Genomic DNA, 16,344 nt, shown 5'->3' on the forward strand with positions numbered 1-16,344 from the left:
TTGTCTTTAGGGTTGATCAGTGAGATACACCTGCTGGAGCGCGTGCTACGGGTGGGTGTTGCCATCGTGACCAGTGAACTGAGATAAGGCGGAGCTTTACCTAGCATGGACTTGTAGATGTGAGTAGAGTATTGGAAGCTATTTTGTAGATGATATCGCCGAAGTCGATGATCGGTAAGATAGTCAGTTCCACTAGGATCTGCCCGATTCTAAATGACTGTCGTTTGAGAATATCATATTACACACAGAGAATCATGAAATTCAAACATACATTGTGAATGTTTATTATGTACTTACAAACTAAATGTCTGTAATGAAAAAAAGTCTAAACTGTCACGTTGTTATACCACATATTTAAATAGTACAAGGGGGGGGGGGGGGGGGGGGTGTACAGTGCCACATAATAGAAAACAGATCATCTATAGGGGTTTGTTTCAGGTGACAGTTTCACTGTATATTAACTATTTGTCTGGAGTTACGTGCTAAACTGTCTTTACAGGTCTATCGTAACAGAGAGAATCTGAGTGGATGGGTTAACTGATTAAATGTCCCTCCCTCTGCATCCGAAAAGCTACAGGCAATCACAAGTGTTTCGGTTGTCAAACTATCATTTGATTCCTCGATAGGCTAACCTGAATAGTTCAGCGGACTGCTGCAAAAATCCCAATATCCGTCTTCAAATAATGTCATGCTATCCCCTCTGTCGCGGTACACCATTGCTGTGTGTGCCGGTGTTTTCTCCAGGGGTCTGTCCTACAGCGGATCCAAAAAGTCTCAACCATTGCGCGGGCTATCACCGCGGAGGATAGCCTACCGATCTCACGCAGTCATAACCTCGGCTGGCACGTTGTGTTGTTGGTTACTGACGGGATGGTGACATTGTCAGATGCCGGGCTATTGACAGGATCCGGACTCCAAAAGAACACATAGTAGATTGCCAGAATAAAGGCAGCTATTGACACGCATAGAAAATAAGCTATTGCCATCGCCACTTTAACCCAAATCTTTGTGGTTAAGTTGGCATGCTTCACCCGCTGGTCGCCCGGATAGCTCGGCCTTCTGTTCATGTTCCCGTTCTGCTTCACGGTGGTAACTTGTTTGTTGGCTTTCATCCTGCAATTGTTATATCCTTTTTCTGGCGTCGAATGTAGTCTGTTTCTTTGTCAGTGTCCAAAGCCTCCAAATTCTATCTTTCCCCTTCAAGTCAGGTGGGCATTATGGAAACGCTGTCACTGCTCCTGATGGGACGATGCTTTAATTAACCCTCTCTATGAACAGGACGGGGCGTCTAGAGCGCACCAGCTATACAGAACAGTTTACAATTTAATGGGGTGAAATAGGGCGGGTCAAAGACTATAAAAGCACAGATTGGATTATAGTTTAACAGTTAGCCTACGTCCCAGAAATATGGTCGGTGCATGTCCCTATGATTATCGCACATACGTCTCAAAATTACGTCCATGAGGGTTGATCTAAAAAATAAATTTAAAAAATCTAGTTATATTTATTTAATAATTCTGGTCTCGTGGATGGTGAGGTGAAATAGCTATAAAAGCATCACAAAAAAATATTCTCTCGAGCAAAATCAAACTAAAAGCTTGGACACTCCATTCACTTTGTGCGACTGGCAAAAACATCATAATCCCTACAAATAGGCACAAGAGACGGAAAATATATCAGTCTGCTGTTTGAGGTTGCACTTATTGTAAATCACGAGAAACATAATTGAGACCGGAACACCATACATTTATTTGATATGAAAACTAAGAAGCAAAATAAAACGGAATACATTTCATGTTGAAAATTTGACAGTTGCATATGAAACAATGAGTTTCCTGACAAATCAAAAAGCTATCAATTGTAATCTCCTTGATTGAAGTGTCAATATCTTGGAATGAAAAAAAATCATGTTTATCAACTGATGAACAGAAGAAAAAAAATCGATTTCGGTTCAAGCTAGTTTAGATAGGCCAGTTACATTCCACTCCAAAAACAAACCCAAATAACACAGTTTTATATTCAAACGAAGAAATTGCAGGTAAATTCGATGCTTATAATACAATCACTAAGTCATCAGAAACCGAAAACGAGGATATACTAATGCAAATGACAAAATAGATGCCTTTTCCCCCCCACACAAAACATTGGAATGTTTTGTTGCTCTCAAAATACTATAGGCTACATACTGCATTTCCTTGGGTTCTTGACTTCTCATCTCACCTCATTACTTTGAGAAATAAAATTAAAGCATAGCTCAATATCTGTGCTCCTGTTCATTATAGGTGAGCCAGAGTTTGAGTTCATGACTAAGCGTAGGCTAAAAAAGCCAACAATATTACAAATCTAACCAAAATCTTGGTCTGTTGAGCTACATGTTCTGATGCCCCTTGATTAAAACTAGAAACACCACTAGCGATCTATTGCAAATAAGAAATTAAAGGAAAGCTTTGGATTGTCATGGTTATCAACAAACAAAATTGCCAGGATCACATGATGCCTGTATTTAAGTACAGTGTACCCCACTTAAAAATAAACAAATAACATTTAACTATTCTCCTCTTGGGGTCCGAAATGTAAACCAACTGTTACATTATCAGGAGACCGAATGTACATTTTTCAATGCCATGGCTTATATTTGTTCACATTATCAGTTTCATGACAAAATACAACTGAAAAGTATTACATTTTAAGCCAATCCTTATCCATGCACACTTCACAAAGAGAGGGTTTGCGTTGCAAATGGCACCCTATCGCCTTTATAGTGCACTACTTTTGACCATGGCCCATAGGACTCAAAAGAAGTGCACTATATCGAGATCATGACATTTGGGACACTACCAGTTTAGCTATGTTGAAGGGGCCAAGTCTCTTTGACCTTCCAAAAGAGGTGGTTTAAAAAAATGCTAAAGGTTGAAAAATTGAGGTAAGATAATTTAATATTTTTCAGTCTTTGCGAAATGTAATAGTTTGATTTGTTAATCATACACAAACCAATAACACAAAAATTAAAAATAAAAAAAAGGTAAAAACAAGTCAGGGCTTTGTTGACTTGACGTCACAGTTACATCCTGATTGGCTGCTATAAAACCCAAGCCATTTACCATCGTGGCTCAAATGAACGGCAGTATGTATCACTGTTCTATGCAAGGTGCTGCTCCTAGTCACACAGAACAGAACTTACGTGGTCTGATTGTTAAGGAGAGGGAGCGGTTTGTAGGCCTGCTGCCCGATCACATCCCTCCAGGTTGTCTGTGATGGCTGCTCCAGTCATGGTGCGCGAGGCCCAGTTATCTTTCCTCTTGTCATTCTTTTCTCCCCTCATCCTTCCATCATCTGTGAACCGCTAGTACTGAAAAGTCAGTTTTCTAGAGCAAATCTCAGCCTGTTGATAGAGAACAGAGAGGTCGGGTTAAACTGGATTAATCTGCCCTCTGTGTCTCCAACACAGCACCACATGCATGGGACAGCATGGTATGGCCTCAGACTGGTGTTAGCTCTCAGCAAGAAAAATAAGTACCAATGGTTGTCCAAACATTTATATTATGCTCATACATGATATTATAGTACTAGGATATATGGAATATGCTTAAATGAACGTAACCCAAGCTACTCACCATTGACAGTATGTGTCCTCAGCCAAATAGGCCTTTTTTGAAATTATAATTTGATTGCCTATTCAATGTGGGATTGGGTAACAGTCCTCTCATGGACAAATATTAGTCTCATAAACATCAAAGAACTTGAAGAGAGGTGGTTTTATTCAATCAGGCTCAGAGTTCAAAAGGGTTTCCATTACATCCACACCATCATGTCGGTCAGACCGCAGCTAATTTCCTCATAAAAGCCTTTCAACATTAATTGTGCCTCTTCTTCCCGTACTTCACCGATCTCCACTCTCACTAGACTAATCGGATTTGGTGTAGTGAGCGTCTTCATTCAGCCAAAGCATATACACACCGGTCGAGTCCCAAATGGCACCCTATTCCCTTTATAGTGCGCTACTTGTGACCAGAGCCCTATAACGAGTATTGCACCATCAAGGGAAAAGGACGCCGTTTGGGATGCACCCCAGCCATTAGCTGTGGTAATTACCACCAGAGAAACACACTTACCAGGTTGTAAGGATACGCCTAATAATGATGACAAGGACCAGACAACAAGGAAACATTTATCTACTCAGAAGAGCCTTCTACAGACTATGGAAGTTTTCACTGCCAGGGCTTCAATAAGAAAAACAGTCGTAACGGTATCATGTTATGATACCGAGATACAGCTGTCAATCACGTCATATGTGAAGTCATGGCGTCAGAAAGGTGCAATAACCTACAAAAACATAAATCCGGGCCTCCTGGGTGGCGCAGTGGTTAAGGGCGCTGTACTGCAGTGCCAGCTGTGCCATCAGAGACTCTGGGTTCGCGCCCAGGCTCTGTCGTAACCGGCCGCGACCGGGAGGACCGGGAGGTCCGTGGGTAGACGCACAATTGGCCTAGCGTCGTCTGGGTTAGGGAGGACGATACACAACCCAACCAAGCTGCACTGCTTCTTAACACAGCCCCATCCAACCCGGAAGCCAGCCGCTTCAATGTGTCGGAGGAAACACTGTGCACCTGGCAACCTTGGTTAGCGCGTGGTGCGCGATGAGACAAGGACATCCCTACCGGCCAAGCCCTCCCTAACCCAGACGACACTAGGCCAATTGTGCGTCTACCCACGGACCTCCCGGTCGCGGCCGGTTACGACAGAGCCTGGGCGCGAACCCAGAGTCTCTGATGGCACAGCTGGCACTGCAGTACAGCGCCCTTAACCATGACTTTCAACCTTCGTCTCTCCCGAGCCCATACGGGAGTTGTAGCGATGAGACAAGATAGTAGCTACTAAATCAATTGGATACCACGAAATTGGGGAGAAAAAGGGGTCAAATTCACACACACAAAAAAAAACATAAATGAAGCAATCAGTCTACAACAGAACACTCATAAGGGTTGGGGGAAGGATTCTACATTTAGTGGTATACGACTAAACATCTACAAAAATCTAGTCATACAATCCCACCTTCATAATGTTAATTTAATGGGCATTTAAGCTGCCTTGTCAAAGTGCAGTGCATTGTAGCAACCACAGAAATGCTCAATAATTTGTTCTGTGTATCCCAAAAATATACCATCTGGGCTATTACAGACAAACTCGACTGATGTAAAAAGCTTGAGTCATAAATAAATGATCCACTTCTAAAAAGGCATGTCAGTGCTAATTCTTAGCACTCTGCCCTCAGAGACAAAGGGAGTGCAATGAATGCACATTATCCTACACATCGTAAAAAAATGATTTAGAGTGCATTTTACACTGTGCTAATTAGCCACATTTTATAATGTACTATTCCATATATATATATTTTAAAACTAAGCTCATGAGAAAGCAATAAAATGGTTTCTGAAGACATTAAAGCTAGAATCCTTAATTGAAACAATAACAAAGTGGTCACCCCACTTCTGTTTGGGAATAAAGCTAAGGGAGGGGCCTGGAGAAATGGAACCAATCAAATTCATACACAGAGCTATGGATGCAAAGACTGACCAGCCATGATATCAAGAGGATAGTTTTAACAAGCTTATATTTGGGGTTCAGTACGACAGTTGAACTAAGTTCATGAGGCATTTGAGTTATATTCTTTGAGAATCAAATGAGTATACTGTACATCATTAATTTAGACATCCAAAAATGGATGTAGCAAATAAGTGAGAAACATGGGAATCGTTTGTGTTTGTCGTTGAAGAGCTTTACAGAGAGGTGCTATTCAACCTTCCTGTCAAAGTGGAGACTACGGGAAAGGCTAAATTATGCATTTTGATGACATTGAGACAAAATACATAAACACAGGGCAATAAAACACACATGTTTGTTTGGTGGTTGCAAATGAGTAATGCGCCGTTTAAACATGTTCTGTTATCATCCAATGAGTGTCTGGTTCTGGTTAGCACAATTTGCATCATTCCATTTCAGGCCTAGTGATAAGTCTTAGCCAAACAGACATCAATTTAAGAAGCAGACAGCATGACGAGGAGAAATTAATGGAAGAGCTAATTTGATTCTTAATCTTCTCAAGCCACTAATCATCCATATGTCAGTCATGCGATTAACAAACCCATGAAAAACAGAAAATATATGCGATTTTGCTAATTTGAGGTTGGGGACAGGGTGGGCAGCATGTATAGTAAATGCATTAACCCGTAAAACAAGGAAATGAGAAGAAGAACCCAAAGGAAAGTGTTCAAGGGGTAAAACGGCAAGGGTTCACACAGGGAGGTGTTGTAGCCATCGTGACGAGGGCGGAGGTTAGTACATTCAGTTCCCCAGGAGGAAATGGCAAGGCGGAAGAGTTTCAGAGGATTGAGGAAAGAGAGGGATCCCATTGGCCAGAAAATGCAGAGTGATGCAGTGAGCGACAGACAAGCCTTGACCGTGCCCAATAGACGTTGGTTGTGGGGTCATGCCAGCCAACTTTAGACAGACAGCTGGAGAGGACACACAGGAGAGCAGTGAGCGGCGAATTAAGAAACATATATAAAAAAGGAGGCTAAGAGAGGGAAGTAGGTTGGTTTGGTTTGTGGTTAGTGCTTGGTGGGAGTCAGAGACTTCATAGAGAAACCCAGTCTCAAAGTCATTGATGTGAACCACACCTGAAGATGGCTGCTCTGAGGTGTCTAGGGCTGTGGCCGGCTCAGACAGGCCCTGGTCAGCCTCCAGGATAGGAGCGGCGGCAGGGGCCTCCTCATCTGGGTCAGATGGTTCAGGGAAGGAAGAATGAGTCAGACATTCTATTTTTACTACAACCTTCAGGTAGTCATAAAAATAAAACGTCAGATGACCATAAGCAACAATACTGCTTTGCCTGAATTTTTATTCTGTGTGTAATTCAGCCTCACAGGATCTTCTAGTATTAAAGGCACAGTGCAGTCAAAAACATGAAATTCTTGTGTTATATATATACACATTTCCACACTATAAGGTTGGAATAATGCTGTGAAATGTTGAAAATGACGATACTGCCCTTTTCGTGCAAGAGCCGTTTGAAAAGGCCGACTGAAATTTCAGCCTGGTTTGGTAGGAAGGAGTTTTCAACAGGCGCTAAATTTGTTAGTAGACCAACAAGAAAGTTCCAAACCTTTCTACTAATAACAGCTAGTTTTCCCCTCCCCACTCAGACCACTGCCAGACAGTCCTAGCTAAATTCTTGTTTGAGAAATTGCTCTTTGCTAAGAAGCTGGCCATTTTAATTGAAAACAATCACAGTAAGGTACTTAATTGTTACCTAGAAATGATTTGATATTGAGATTTTAAAAAACGGCTGCTTTGCAGTGTGATAGTTACCCTGTGTGGGGGTAGAAGGTGTCTCCTGGGCTGGTGGAATGGCTGTGGTCTCCTCTTTCTCTGTGGGGTCAGTGGGGGTAGAGACAGGATCTAATGATGATACAGGAGTTTTTTCCTGGATCAGAGTCTCCTCTGGTGGTGCAGCAGTTACCACAACTGAGAATTATATAAAGAACGATAGAGGGAGGGGGGAGATATGAGTGTGGATGAAGAAACCTATGATCAACTTTGCTGGTTTATCCTGATATAAAATAGAAGCACATTCAACAGTATGCCAAATGTATGGTATGATCTTGCAATATAATACAACGGTCAAACCAGTATATAAATATCTGTACCTGTTCGTTTGTCCCTCTCCTTCTCGTTGGGACTGGGGGTTGGGACTGGGGGTTGGGACTGGGGGTTGGGACTGGGGGTTGAGCTGGGGCTGGAGTTGCGGCTGTCTTCTTGGACCTTAACCTGGGCAGGGCCCTCATCAGTGCTGGGGGGTTTTGGGGGGCTTTCCCCCATACTGCTCCGGGGTGACTGCATCTCCATCTCCTCCCCCCAGTCTCTGACCGGCTGGTGGCCGTCCAGGGGAGAAAAGGGACTGAGGGGCTTTAGGCCATCGGGGGAGTTCTGAGCCTCCTGTGGGGAGGGGATGTAGACTTTGGGCCTTGGGGTGCGCTTCTCTTTGGGACTGGTTACGGAGGGGGGAGTGGAGGGAAGGGGTGAGGTGGCGGCGGGTTTCAATGCAGTGGTTTCTGGGCGAGGTGCCTTTGTGGACTGCCCGTCTTTCCCTTCCTCCTCACCCTCATCGTCTCCCTCGGAGTCGTCATCCCCGTCCGCATCGTCGTCCTCTTCGTCGCTGGCATCCTCCCACTCATCCTCATCTGCATCACCACTCTTCTCCATCTAAGAGGGAAAGAAGCAGGCAAGTCACCTGTTAACGTGGTTCATGGAAAGAGATCATGTTCAAAAACAACACTGGTATACATTGTCCTGTCTGGCTGGTAGAGCATGGTTCTTGTACCGCCAAGGTGATGGATTCATTGCCCGGGGCCAACCATACGTAAAATGTATACAAGCATGACTAAACCGGTTTGGATAAGTGTCTGCTAAATGGCATTTATTAGATTATATATATAATGTGCCAAAACACAGATCCCAGTGCATGGTGGTGGGAGACGACATACCTTTTGTGATGAGGGAGATTTGGGCTTCCGTTCCTCCTTCTGAGTCTTCTCCTCCTTCTTGGGTTTGTCTTCCTTCTCTTTCTCCTCCTTTTCCCAGCGGTTATCGTGCATGCTGTCAAAGAGATCCGGTCATTGGAAGGGTGAGGAACGAAAGCAGAAAACAACACAGATGTTGTTCTAAAGCCTTAGAAGAGGAGCTGTACCTGTAGCTCTGTCTCGGTCCTCGTCCCTTCCCCCCCTCCCTGGGTCCTCTACCCTGCCCCAGGAAGTCTCCGAACGTGGGCGCCTTGGGAGGCCCCTTCACATCGTCTGTGGAAGTGAAGGATGAGGACAGTTCAAATTAAGAGGGGTTGGGGTGGAAGAACAGGATTAAAGACCTTGAAAACGAATGAATGTCAGCCCCAGTACTGACACAGCAGTGCTGCTCTTAAGGCATCTTAATCCCTTTATAGTTAACTACTTTTGACCAGGACCCATAGGGCTTTTGACCAGGACCCATAGGGCTTTTGACCAGGACCCATAGGGCTCTGGTGAGACACACTGAACACACACAAATTCAGTCCCATGCCATTGGCTAACGTGAGGCTGTGGGCGGGAGCCACGCCTCCTGGCTGTGGGGAGGACACACACAGACTGATGTCACTCACATCACTATACACAGGGCAACCACAACATCACCATACACAATTAAAATTAGAGTGTTGCTCCAGGGACGGCAGGTAGCCTGGCGGGCGGGTAGGAGAGTTGGACCAAAAACCAGAAGGTTGCTGGACCGAATCCCAGAGGTGACATGGTAAAAATCTGGCGTTCTGTCCCTGAGCAAGGTAGTTAACCTACTGTTTCCCGGGCGCCGATAATGTGGTGTCGATTAAGTCAGCCACCTGAGGGGTTAAATGCAGCTGACTAGGTATCCCCTTCCCAAAGCATCAATGAGAGTGTAATGTGTCTAATGGAAAGGTTTGTAGTGACTATGATACTTAGCAGAATATCTGTTTGAGTGTAAGCACTGCTGTAAATGGGTGAATGCGATTGTTTGGGATAGAGAGGGAGAAAGAGTTGAGTAAAGTCTGCCGTCCTTGTCTGTAACAGTGGTAACCAACAACGCCTTGTCATCAGAGTCTTGGGGGGGGGGGGGGGGGGGTGACTTGCCTCTGCATCCCTGGGCTGGCAGCATGCCCTCCACAGCCACAGCTGGGTCCTCCTTGAACCTGTGAAAGCACCACAGGGTCAGACCTCCTCACCCTGTCACACTGCATCACCACAGGACCTGTCAACCCCTCTCTGCCACCACCCCCACGACTATTGCACAGTCACAAGAAACAAAGACATGGCTAAAGCACAATCCGACTTGTGAACATAATCCCTAGCTGTGTATCGCCGCTTTCCATGTTGTCTGTTTGTAGCTTGTGAGGTGTGGAAACACTTAGTTGCTTTTATGCATTTTGTTTTGTTGCTTTTTGTGCTATTGATCTGTCTGCTACGTGTTGCTCTACATGTGCTCACAGCTCATTGTTGATCTGTTATTATTGAAATCGTTTTTAATAACCTGCCCAGGGACTGAGTTTGAAAATTAGCCAGCTGGCTAAAACCCGGCACTGAAACGTTGATTAAAATGTGCACGGTCCCTGTCAAAATACAAATAAACTCAAAACCCTGCCCACAGCCAAGCCTCCCCAACATGCACCTGTATAAACCTCCTAATCTCACACTGCCTCCACGCTCTTCCAGCGATAGAACGAACGAAAGAGAGGATGTTGAATGTGGTTCATGTTAATCCACTATTATTTAGATATGTTCTCTTGTGGTTCTCTTTCTGGGCCGCCTCTCAGGATGTTCAGTAAATACCCTGATGAAGACAGCTTGGCTGTCGAAACGTTGGCAATTACATTTTTGCATCTGAGCTCCTAGAGTGTGCGGCTCTTTTATTTTCAAGTTTTCTACTCCGCTAGCCAGCACCTCGCCTAAATAGGTGTGCATTTCTTTTTCTTCTAGTAAATTGAACACAACATCTAAAACATAAAGTGTGGCATCTGGTAAATTCATATTTTGGAACGGTTTTGTCATCTTGGGGATTCAGTAGGCACTGCCTGGTTTGGTTCACTGAATGCCTGCTGTTGTGGTATTTTTGTGAATAAAGCCATGGCGGTCTCTGAGGATATTTGTGAGCGAGGTGTGATCAGTGTGTCAGTGGTCCTCCTCCAGTCAGTCACTCACAAGCCGTCAGTCTTCTGGGAGTCCCATTCCCGTCTCCACTGGCCCGTGGCGTTCCTGTGCCTGGCCAGACGCTCCTCGTCAATCTCCTCACGCTCCTTCTTCCAGCGGAGGTACTCGGCACGCTCCCGGCCAGTCATAGACATGGTCATATCCATGGAGCCCTTAGGGCCTCCTGGTCTCCGACTCTGTTGGAGAGAGAGAAAGGGAAAGGAAAGTAACACGATTGATAACATGATTTAAGAGATAAGGGAATTAATAACGATGCAGAGGAGAGAAAGGAAAGACATGATAAACCGATAAATCAAACCTTGTTCTAATTTTCAATAAAGGAATCGTTTCAACCAAAAGACAAACCATTCAGAACATTTGACCGATCATGCCTTCCACAAAACAGAACAGAGCACTCACTGTCCACTCCTTCTCCAGCTCAGATCCCGTCTTCACGTTGTCAAAGTCTACGCCGCCCCAGTTTCGAACGTGTCGGCGGCTGCCCTCCTTGCGGTCCATGTCCGGGACTGGGCCGGAGCGCCGCGGGTCATCCAGGAAGTTACGGATGGGCTTGTCTCCCTCAGCAGGCTGCAGAAGGATTCCAAAGACAGCAACCTTACACTCCATCTATTTCACGTCTTCAACGCTGAACTGTCACCGAATAATCCGATTGTAATCGGATTTTTACAAAATGGCATCCTGTACATACCCTTTGTCCTCTTTCATACTCTGCGATCTTCTCCATCTCCTCGTTCATCGTCTCAATGTTCTGCCTCCTTTTCTCCTCCCACTCCTACAGAGAGGCACAACAGAGGCACACTATTTTAGAAAGAATAAAGAGAGAAGTGATACGCCATCCCAATTCTCTTCATTTCACACCCATATGTTTTAGCTAAATCTGGTATTTTTCTCCCATTACTATAGTATGTACTCATCTTCCCCGTTACTCATGTCATTGCAAAGTAACCTACATCATCATCACAAAGATATGCTGTTCAACCAAAAGGTTGAACCTTCATTATGGAGACTATACCACTGGTAAAACCTCGGAGGCTATTGAAACTATTCAACCTGGCACATCTACAGCAACATTGCCTCGCTTGTTAGTGCTGACATGGTTTTGCTCAGACCTTAGACTTCCTGTCACTACCGTGTGGTGGTCCTCCTCCTCCTTCTCCTCTTCCTCTTCTTCCTCCGCGTGGGGCACGTTCACTGCGGCCGGGGCCCTCTCCTGGCCCCTCCATGCTTGGACCCCTGTCCTCTCTTGGTGGTCTCTGCTCTCTTGGTGGTCTCCCCTCTCTTGGTGGTCTGTCATGGGACTGGCGTGAGTCTGCTAGGGATCTGTCAGGGCGTTGCTCTCTCCTCTCCTGCCGTGATCCTCCCTGTCTTTGTCCACCCCTGCTGAGCCGCCCGGGCAAAGCCCTCCGTGGGGGGCTTTCACCTTGGGGTCTGGGGTCGTCTCCCTCCTCAGAGTCCCGCGGTGGCCCTTGTTTCCAGTCATTGATCACCCGTTTCTCCTGCAGGGAGAACATACGTTTTGATTAGGTACGCTTTATCCCACTGAGAGACCGGAAAAACCATGGCATACATACGTACATTTAGGGCAATACCACAGCACCCTAAACAAGTCCCTTCTTGTCTGAATGAGTAACCTTTACTGTGTGAAGAGTGGGGTGGATCACAGATGTAGGGGCCATCTGGGACCGGACATGATCTCAACAGGCTTTGATTAAAATGCACTCCAGCCTGTCTCTCCGCGGGGGCTGATTAAAAATACATGCTGTCTGATAGGAGGTGGCACGTACTGGAATTACCTTCAACAGCAGGAATGGCTTGAGAGCATCCCCTTAAGGTAGTAATACAGGGCGCTACCCAAACGGCACCCTATTCCCCCATAGTGCACTACTTTTGACCAGAGCATATGAAGGGAGTAGGGTGCCATTTGGGACAAAACCATAGCCAGGGATTTGCATTCACCTCCACCTATGCAGAATTTAATTATATAACTTTTACCCACCTGAACATAGATTTATAATCATCAAGCCAAAGCAGGGTTATAAAGTTGGAACCAGATACACGATTTCCATGAGTGGTTTCCGAATATGGGCAGACACATGACGCATTTACAAAACATCTCTGTTCATGGTGTACGTCATCACTTCCCTGTTCTGTGTCAGGTGTACCAGACTCAGCTAGCATAACTTCACCCAGCTGCGGTAAGATATATGGCCCTCTCAGGTCCACCTCATGTCAATGTCCTCCATTAGGCATCCCTAATCTCATCAAGCTGCCAGAGCAGGGGGAAATGTATGATTTGACTGACAGGAAATTGGATGTGAGCGGGCAAATAGACTTTTGCAGGCACCCATCTATAAGACTTGTTCTGGTAGAGGCCATGTTTCAGAGCTCAGGAGGTTATCTCGAGGCCAAGTGTTTAAGTGTGGACACTGTCATGTTTTTGGTCTTCTTACATCATGTTTGTTCAGTTGGCATAAACTTAATAAATAGTTTTCAAATGGAAATTGTGTGTTCTTATTGGACAAGTTCAGGTAGTAACTAGTCCATATCAAATTTTTGTGCCTAATGAACATGACTGATTTGGTCATTAGTCAGCTTGGTCTGATATAGCCTGGTACTACAGTATGTGCTGAGACAGAGCCCTCATCCTGATCTCACCCCTGCAGGTTTGGAGAGGTCTACGGTGACAGTGAAGCTCTCTTTCTCTGTCCTCCATCGGTCTCCCTCTGGCGGGCCATCGTGAGGGCGGCCCTTCCTGGGTGGGTGCGTCTTCACGGCAATACCCTCCTGCTCCGCCTTCTTTTTGTCCTCTTCTATTTCCTGTAGAAAGATAACAAAATAAAGGTTGGCTGATGATAGTCTCATCAGTGTCTCACCCTAACCTGATAAATCATGCATTCATTCTGGGAGAGTCAACAGAAAAGTGCCTGATGACCATCATTTGAATATCCAGACAGTCAGGAAGCTATTTGAAAACGTGGCTACGCAATTTAGCTGTGTGATATAAGCTAATAATATAATACAATAGGTTATACTATTTAGCAGACACTTTTATCCAAAGCAACTTATAGGACATGCATACACACTTGTATGGGTGGCCCAACGGGGAATCAGTCCTGACATTGCAAGTGCCATGCTCTACCAACTGAGCCACCCAGATGCTGCTACACCAGAACTATAAAACGGGTCCTTTGGGAGCTCACCTGGTACCTCCGGACCAGAGCTTCATTCTTCTTGCGCAGAGCCTCGATCCGTCTGTCAAGCTCTGCATCCTTCTCCTCCTTTGTCTTGAGATCCACCACTGTAGACTGAGAAATTTAAGGTGTACATGCATTTAGAATAAGATTCTACAACGGGGTTGTTCAAAACTGATCTACGGCACTCGGCTCCGCCTCATACCAATGACTGCAGCACAGCGTGCAAAAAAAAAGAAGAAGTAATTTAACACACCCTCGTGTACAATTGCTTTAGTATTGCATGTCACGGTTAACCAACTATCAGCACGCTTGATTCCCATTATGGTTTGGTTTGCATAATCACACTCTCAGAGAAGCTAGTATGTATGCTTTTGGCAATGTCTGAAGTAAGACTAAAGTAATATATCAGCCTAAACTACAGTCGATCTGCAAAATTACAACACATAATATTTAATTGCATTTCCGAAGCTCACCATGGCCTCTAGCCTGTCCTTATGCGCAGGTGGTGGACTGAAATCCGGCTTCTTCCAGGTGATGTGGGTTTTTAAATAGTCTGAGAAATTCAGCCAGGAAGGTTGTACACACATTACACAATAACCACTGGAGAAAGAGATCCACAAATGTGAAACAGCCGTATTTGCAGCATGAACGGAGTACCAGCATGGAATTGGCCAGGCTATGGATAACTAATTAGCCTACATAAAGCGAAGGTGTTGTAGCCTAATTTAATTCAAACTTCCTTCACGAGTCCAGCTGCGTTCTGTGAGAAAGCCTTACGGGTATTAGTGAAAGCACATAACATAGAAAGTAGTTTAGTATGACACGCAAATCACGTTATAGCAAATGACTTACACATTAGCCTACCTTTACAAATCAAATAAGTAAATAACATTGGTTTTAAAAGTTATCTTTAGACACTTGAAGCGCACCACACCGGACCATGTCTACGCTATCCGTAAGGAGTCGTAGCCCCCTGTTGGAAGTAACTGCATTAAAATATGCAACATTGTTTACGAGGTTGGGGTAAAGTTACAAAGTATCACAATATATTCGAACTAGATTACCTTTATCAAAGTGCGTTGTGGTTACAGACAGTGTGCTCAATACAATGTATAAATTCCACGACAATGTGTCCCGATATTCATTTCCTTCGTCTTCTTCTTCTTCGGTGGGGTTTATCAGCGGTTGGCATCCAACGTTATGGTGCATTACCGCTTGCTACTGTACTGGAGTGTGGGCTAGTGACAGGGGGAAACTAAATCCTACCTGGCAGCCCCGTTGCTCTTAAAAAAATAACAAAATATTTCAGAATATATCTAATGACGTTCTACTCAATATACTCTTCAAACTAATTTCTTGTATCCCCTTCTCCCTCAAACTAGATCTCAGCCTCTCTCTTTCCCTCGGATACTGGCCACCCTCACTGGAGCAGTACATGCTCCACTGTTTCTGTTTCTTGGCAATAATCACACTTTCTTGTTGAATGCTTTCCTATCACATTTAAGGTCTTATTCAACCAGCTGTGTCCCACCCTTAATCTTGTAAAAAATGTCTTCCTTTCTTCGGTCCCTTCCTTTTGTCCTCCCCTCCCGACTTTCCTCTGTACTTAAAATAAATGCCTGCCCTTGGTATCTCTATTCCACTGCTCCTGCCATTTCTGCACCATAACTGTCCATATCAGGGTTTACCTCTGCCTTGCTAATTATAACTACAACATCAACATCCCACTACTAAGTGCTTGTTTAGTCAGTTTCCCTTCACCCCCACATGGGCTGGGAACCAAGTAAATCTGATCTGGATATTTGTCTAATCCTGCCATGGGTTTGTAGTACATCATAAAGCAGGTCTTGTCTGCTACGTGAGCTAAAGGACTGGAGACTCATCAACACTGCACATGAATCAGAGCAAATAACTACTCTGTCTGGCTTGACTTCCTCCACCCACTGCAAGGCCAACAGTATAGCCATCAGCTCTGCTATATACTGTATACAGCCAGATGATCTGTAATACATTTCCTGACTGCCAACCCCCATTCCAACACTACAAATGCTAACGTGCTGTCCTTGGATCTTTTTAACCATCTGTGTAAACGGCCACAAAATCCTGATAGACTGTATCTAGACATTTCTTAAACCAATCAGATGGATCAACACCCTCCCTATCTTTCTGTAGTCTCTCCAATCAGATGGATCAACACCCCCCTATCTTCCTGTAGTCTCTCCAGATGGATCAACACCCTCCCTATCTTCCTGTAGTCTCTCCAGATGGATCAACACCCCCCTATCTTCCTGTAGTCTCTCCAGATGGATCAACACCCTCCCTATCTTCCTGTAGTCAATCCAACACTTCCAGATAAACTACTGGAGGTGAGAGTAGCCATGGTG

The 16,344-nt window shown here is 44.8% G+C and overlaps 1 protein-coding gene across 1 annotated transcript; it reads right to left on the reverse strand.

Annotated features, from left to right (window-relative positions):
* Positions 1–1,725: 1,725 nt before the first annotated feature.
* LOC139386135 (coiled-coil domain-containing protein 9-like) lies at positions 1,726–15,134 on the reverse strand. Its single transcript, XM_071131569.1, has 15 exons — positions 15,025–15,134; positions 14,434–14,513; positions 13,967–14,071; positions 13,422–13,583; positions 11,876–12,262; positions 11,455–11,538; positions 11,166–11,333; positions 10,758–10,942; positions 9,693–9,751; positions 8,747–8,852; positions 8,544–8,655; positions 7,707–8,262; positions 7,369–7,524; positions 6,678–6,773; positions 1,726–3,382 (listed from the first exon to the last, which is right to left on the reverse strand). The coding sequence occupies exons 2-15, from the start codon at positions 14,434–14,436 to the stop codon at positions 3,378–3,380; spliced, it is 2,184 nt and encodes a 727-aa protein (XP_070987670.1). The 5' UTR covers positions 14,437–14,513; positions 15,025–15,134; the 3' UTR covers positions 1,726–3,377.
* Positions 15,135–16,344: the final 1,210 nt, after the last annotated feature.

This window comes from Oncorhynchus clarkii, chromosome 27 (assembly GCF_045791955.1).
Source record: "Oncorhynchus clarkii lewisi isolate Uvic-CL-2024 chromosome 27, UVic_Ocla_1.0, whole genome shotgun sequence".
NCBI lineage: Eukaryota > Metazoa > Chordata > Actinopteri > Salmoniformes > Salmonidae > Oncorhynchus > Oncorhynchus clarkii.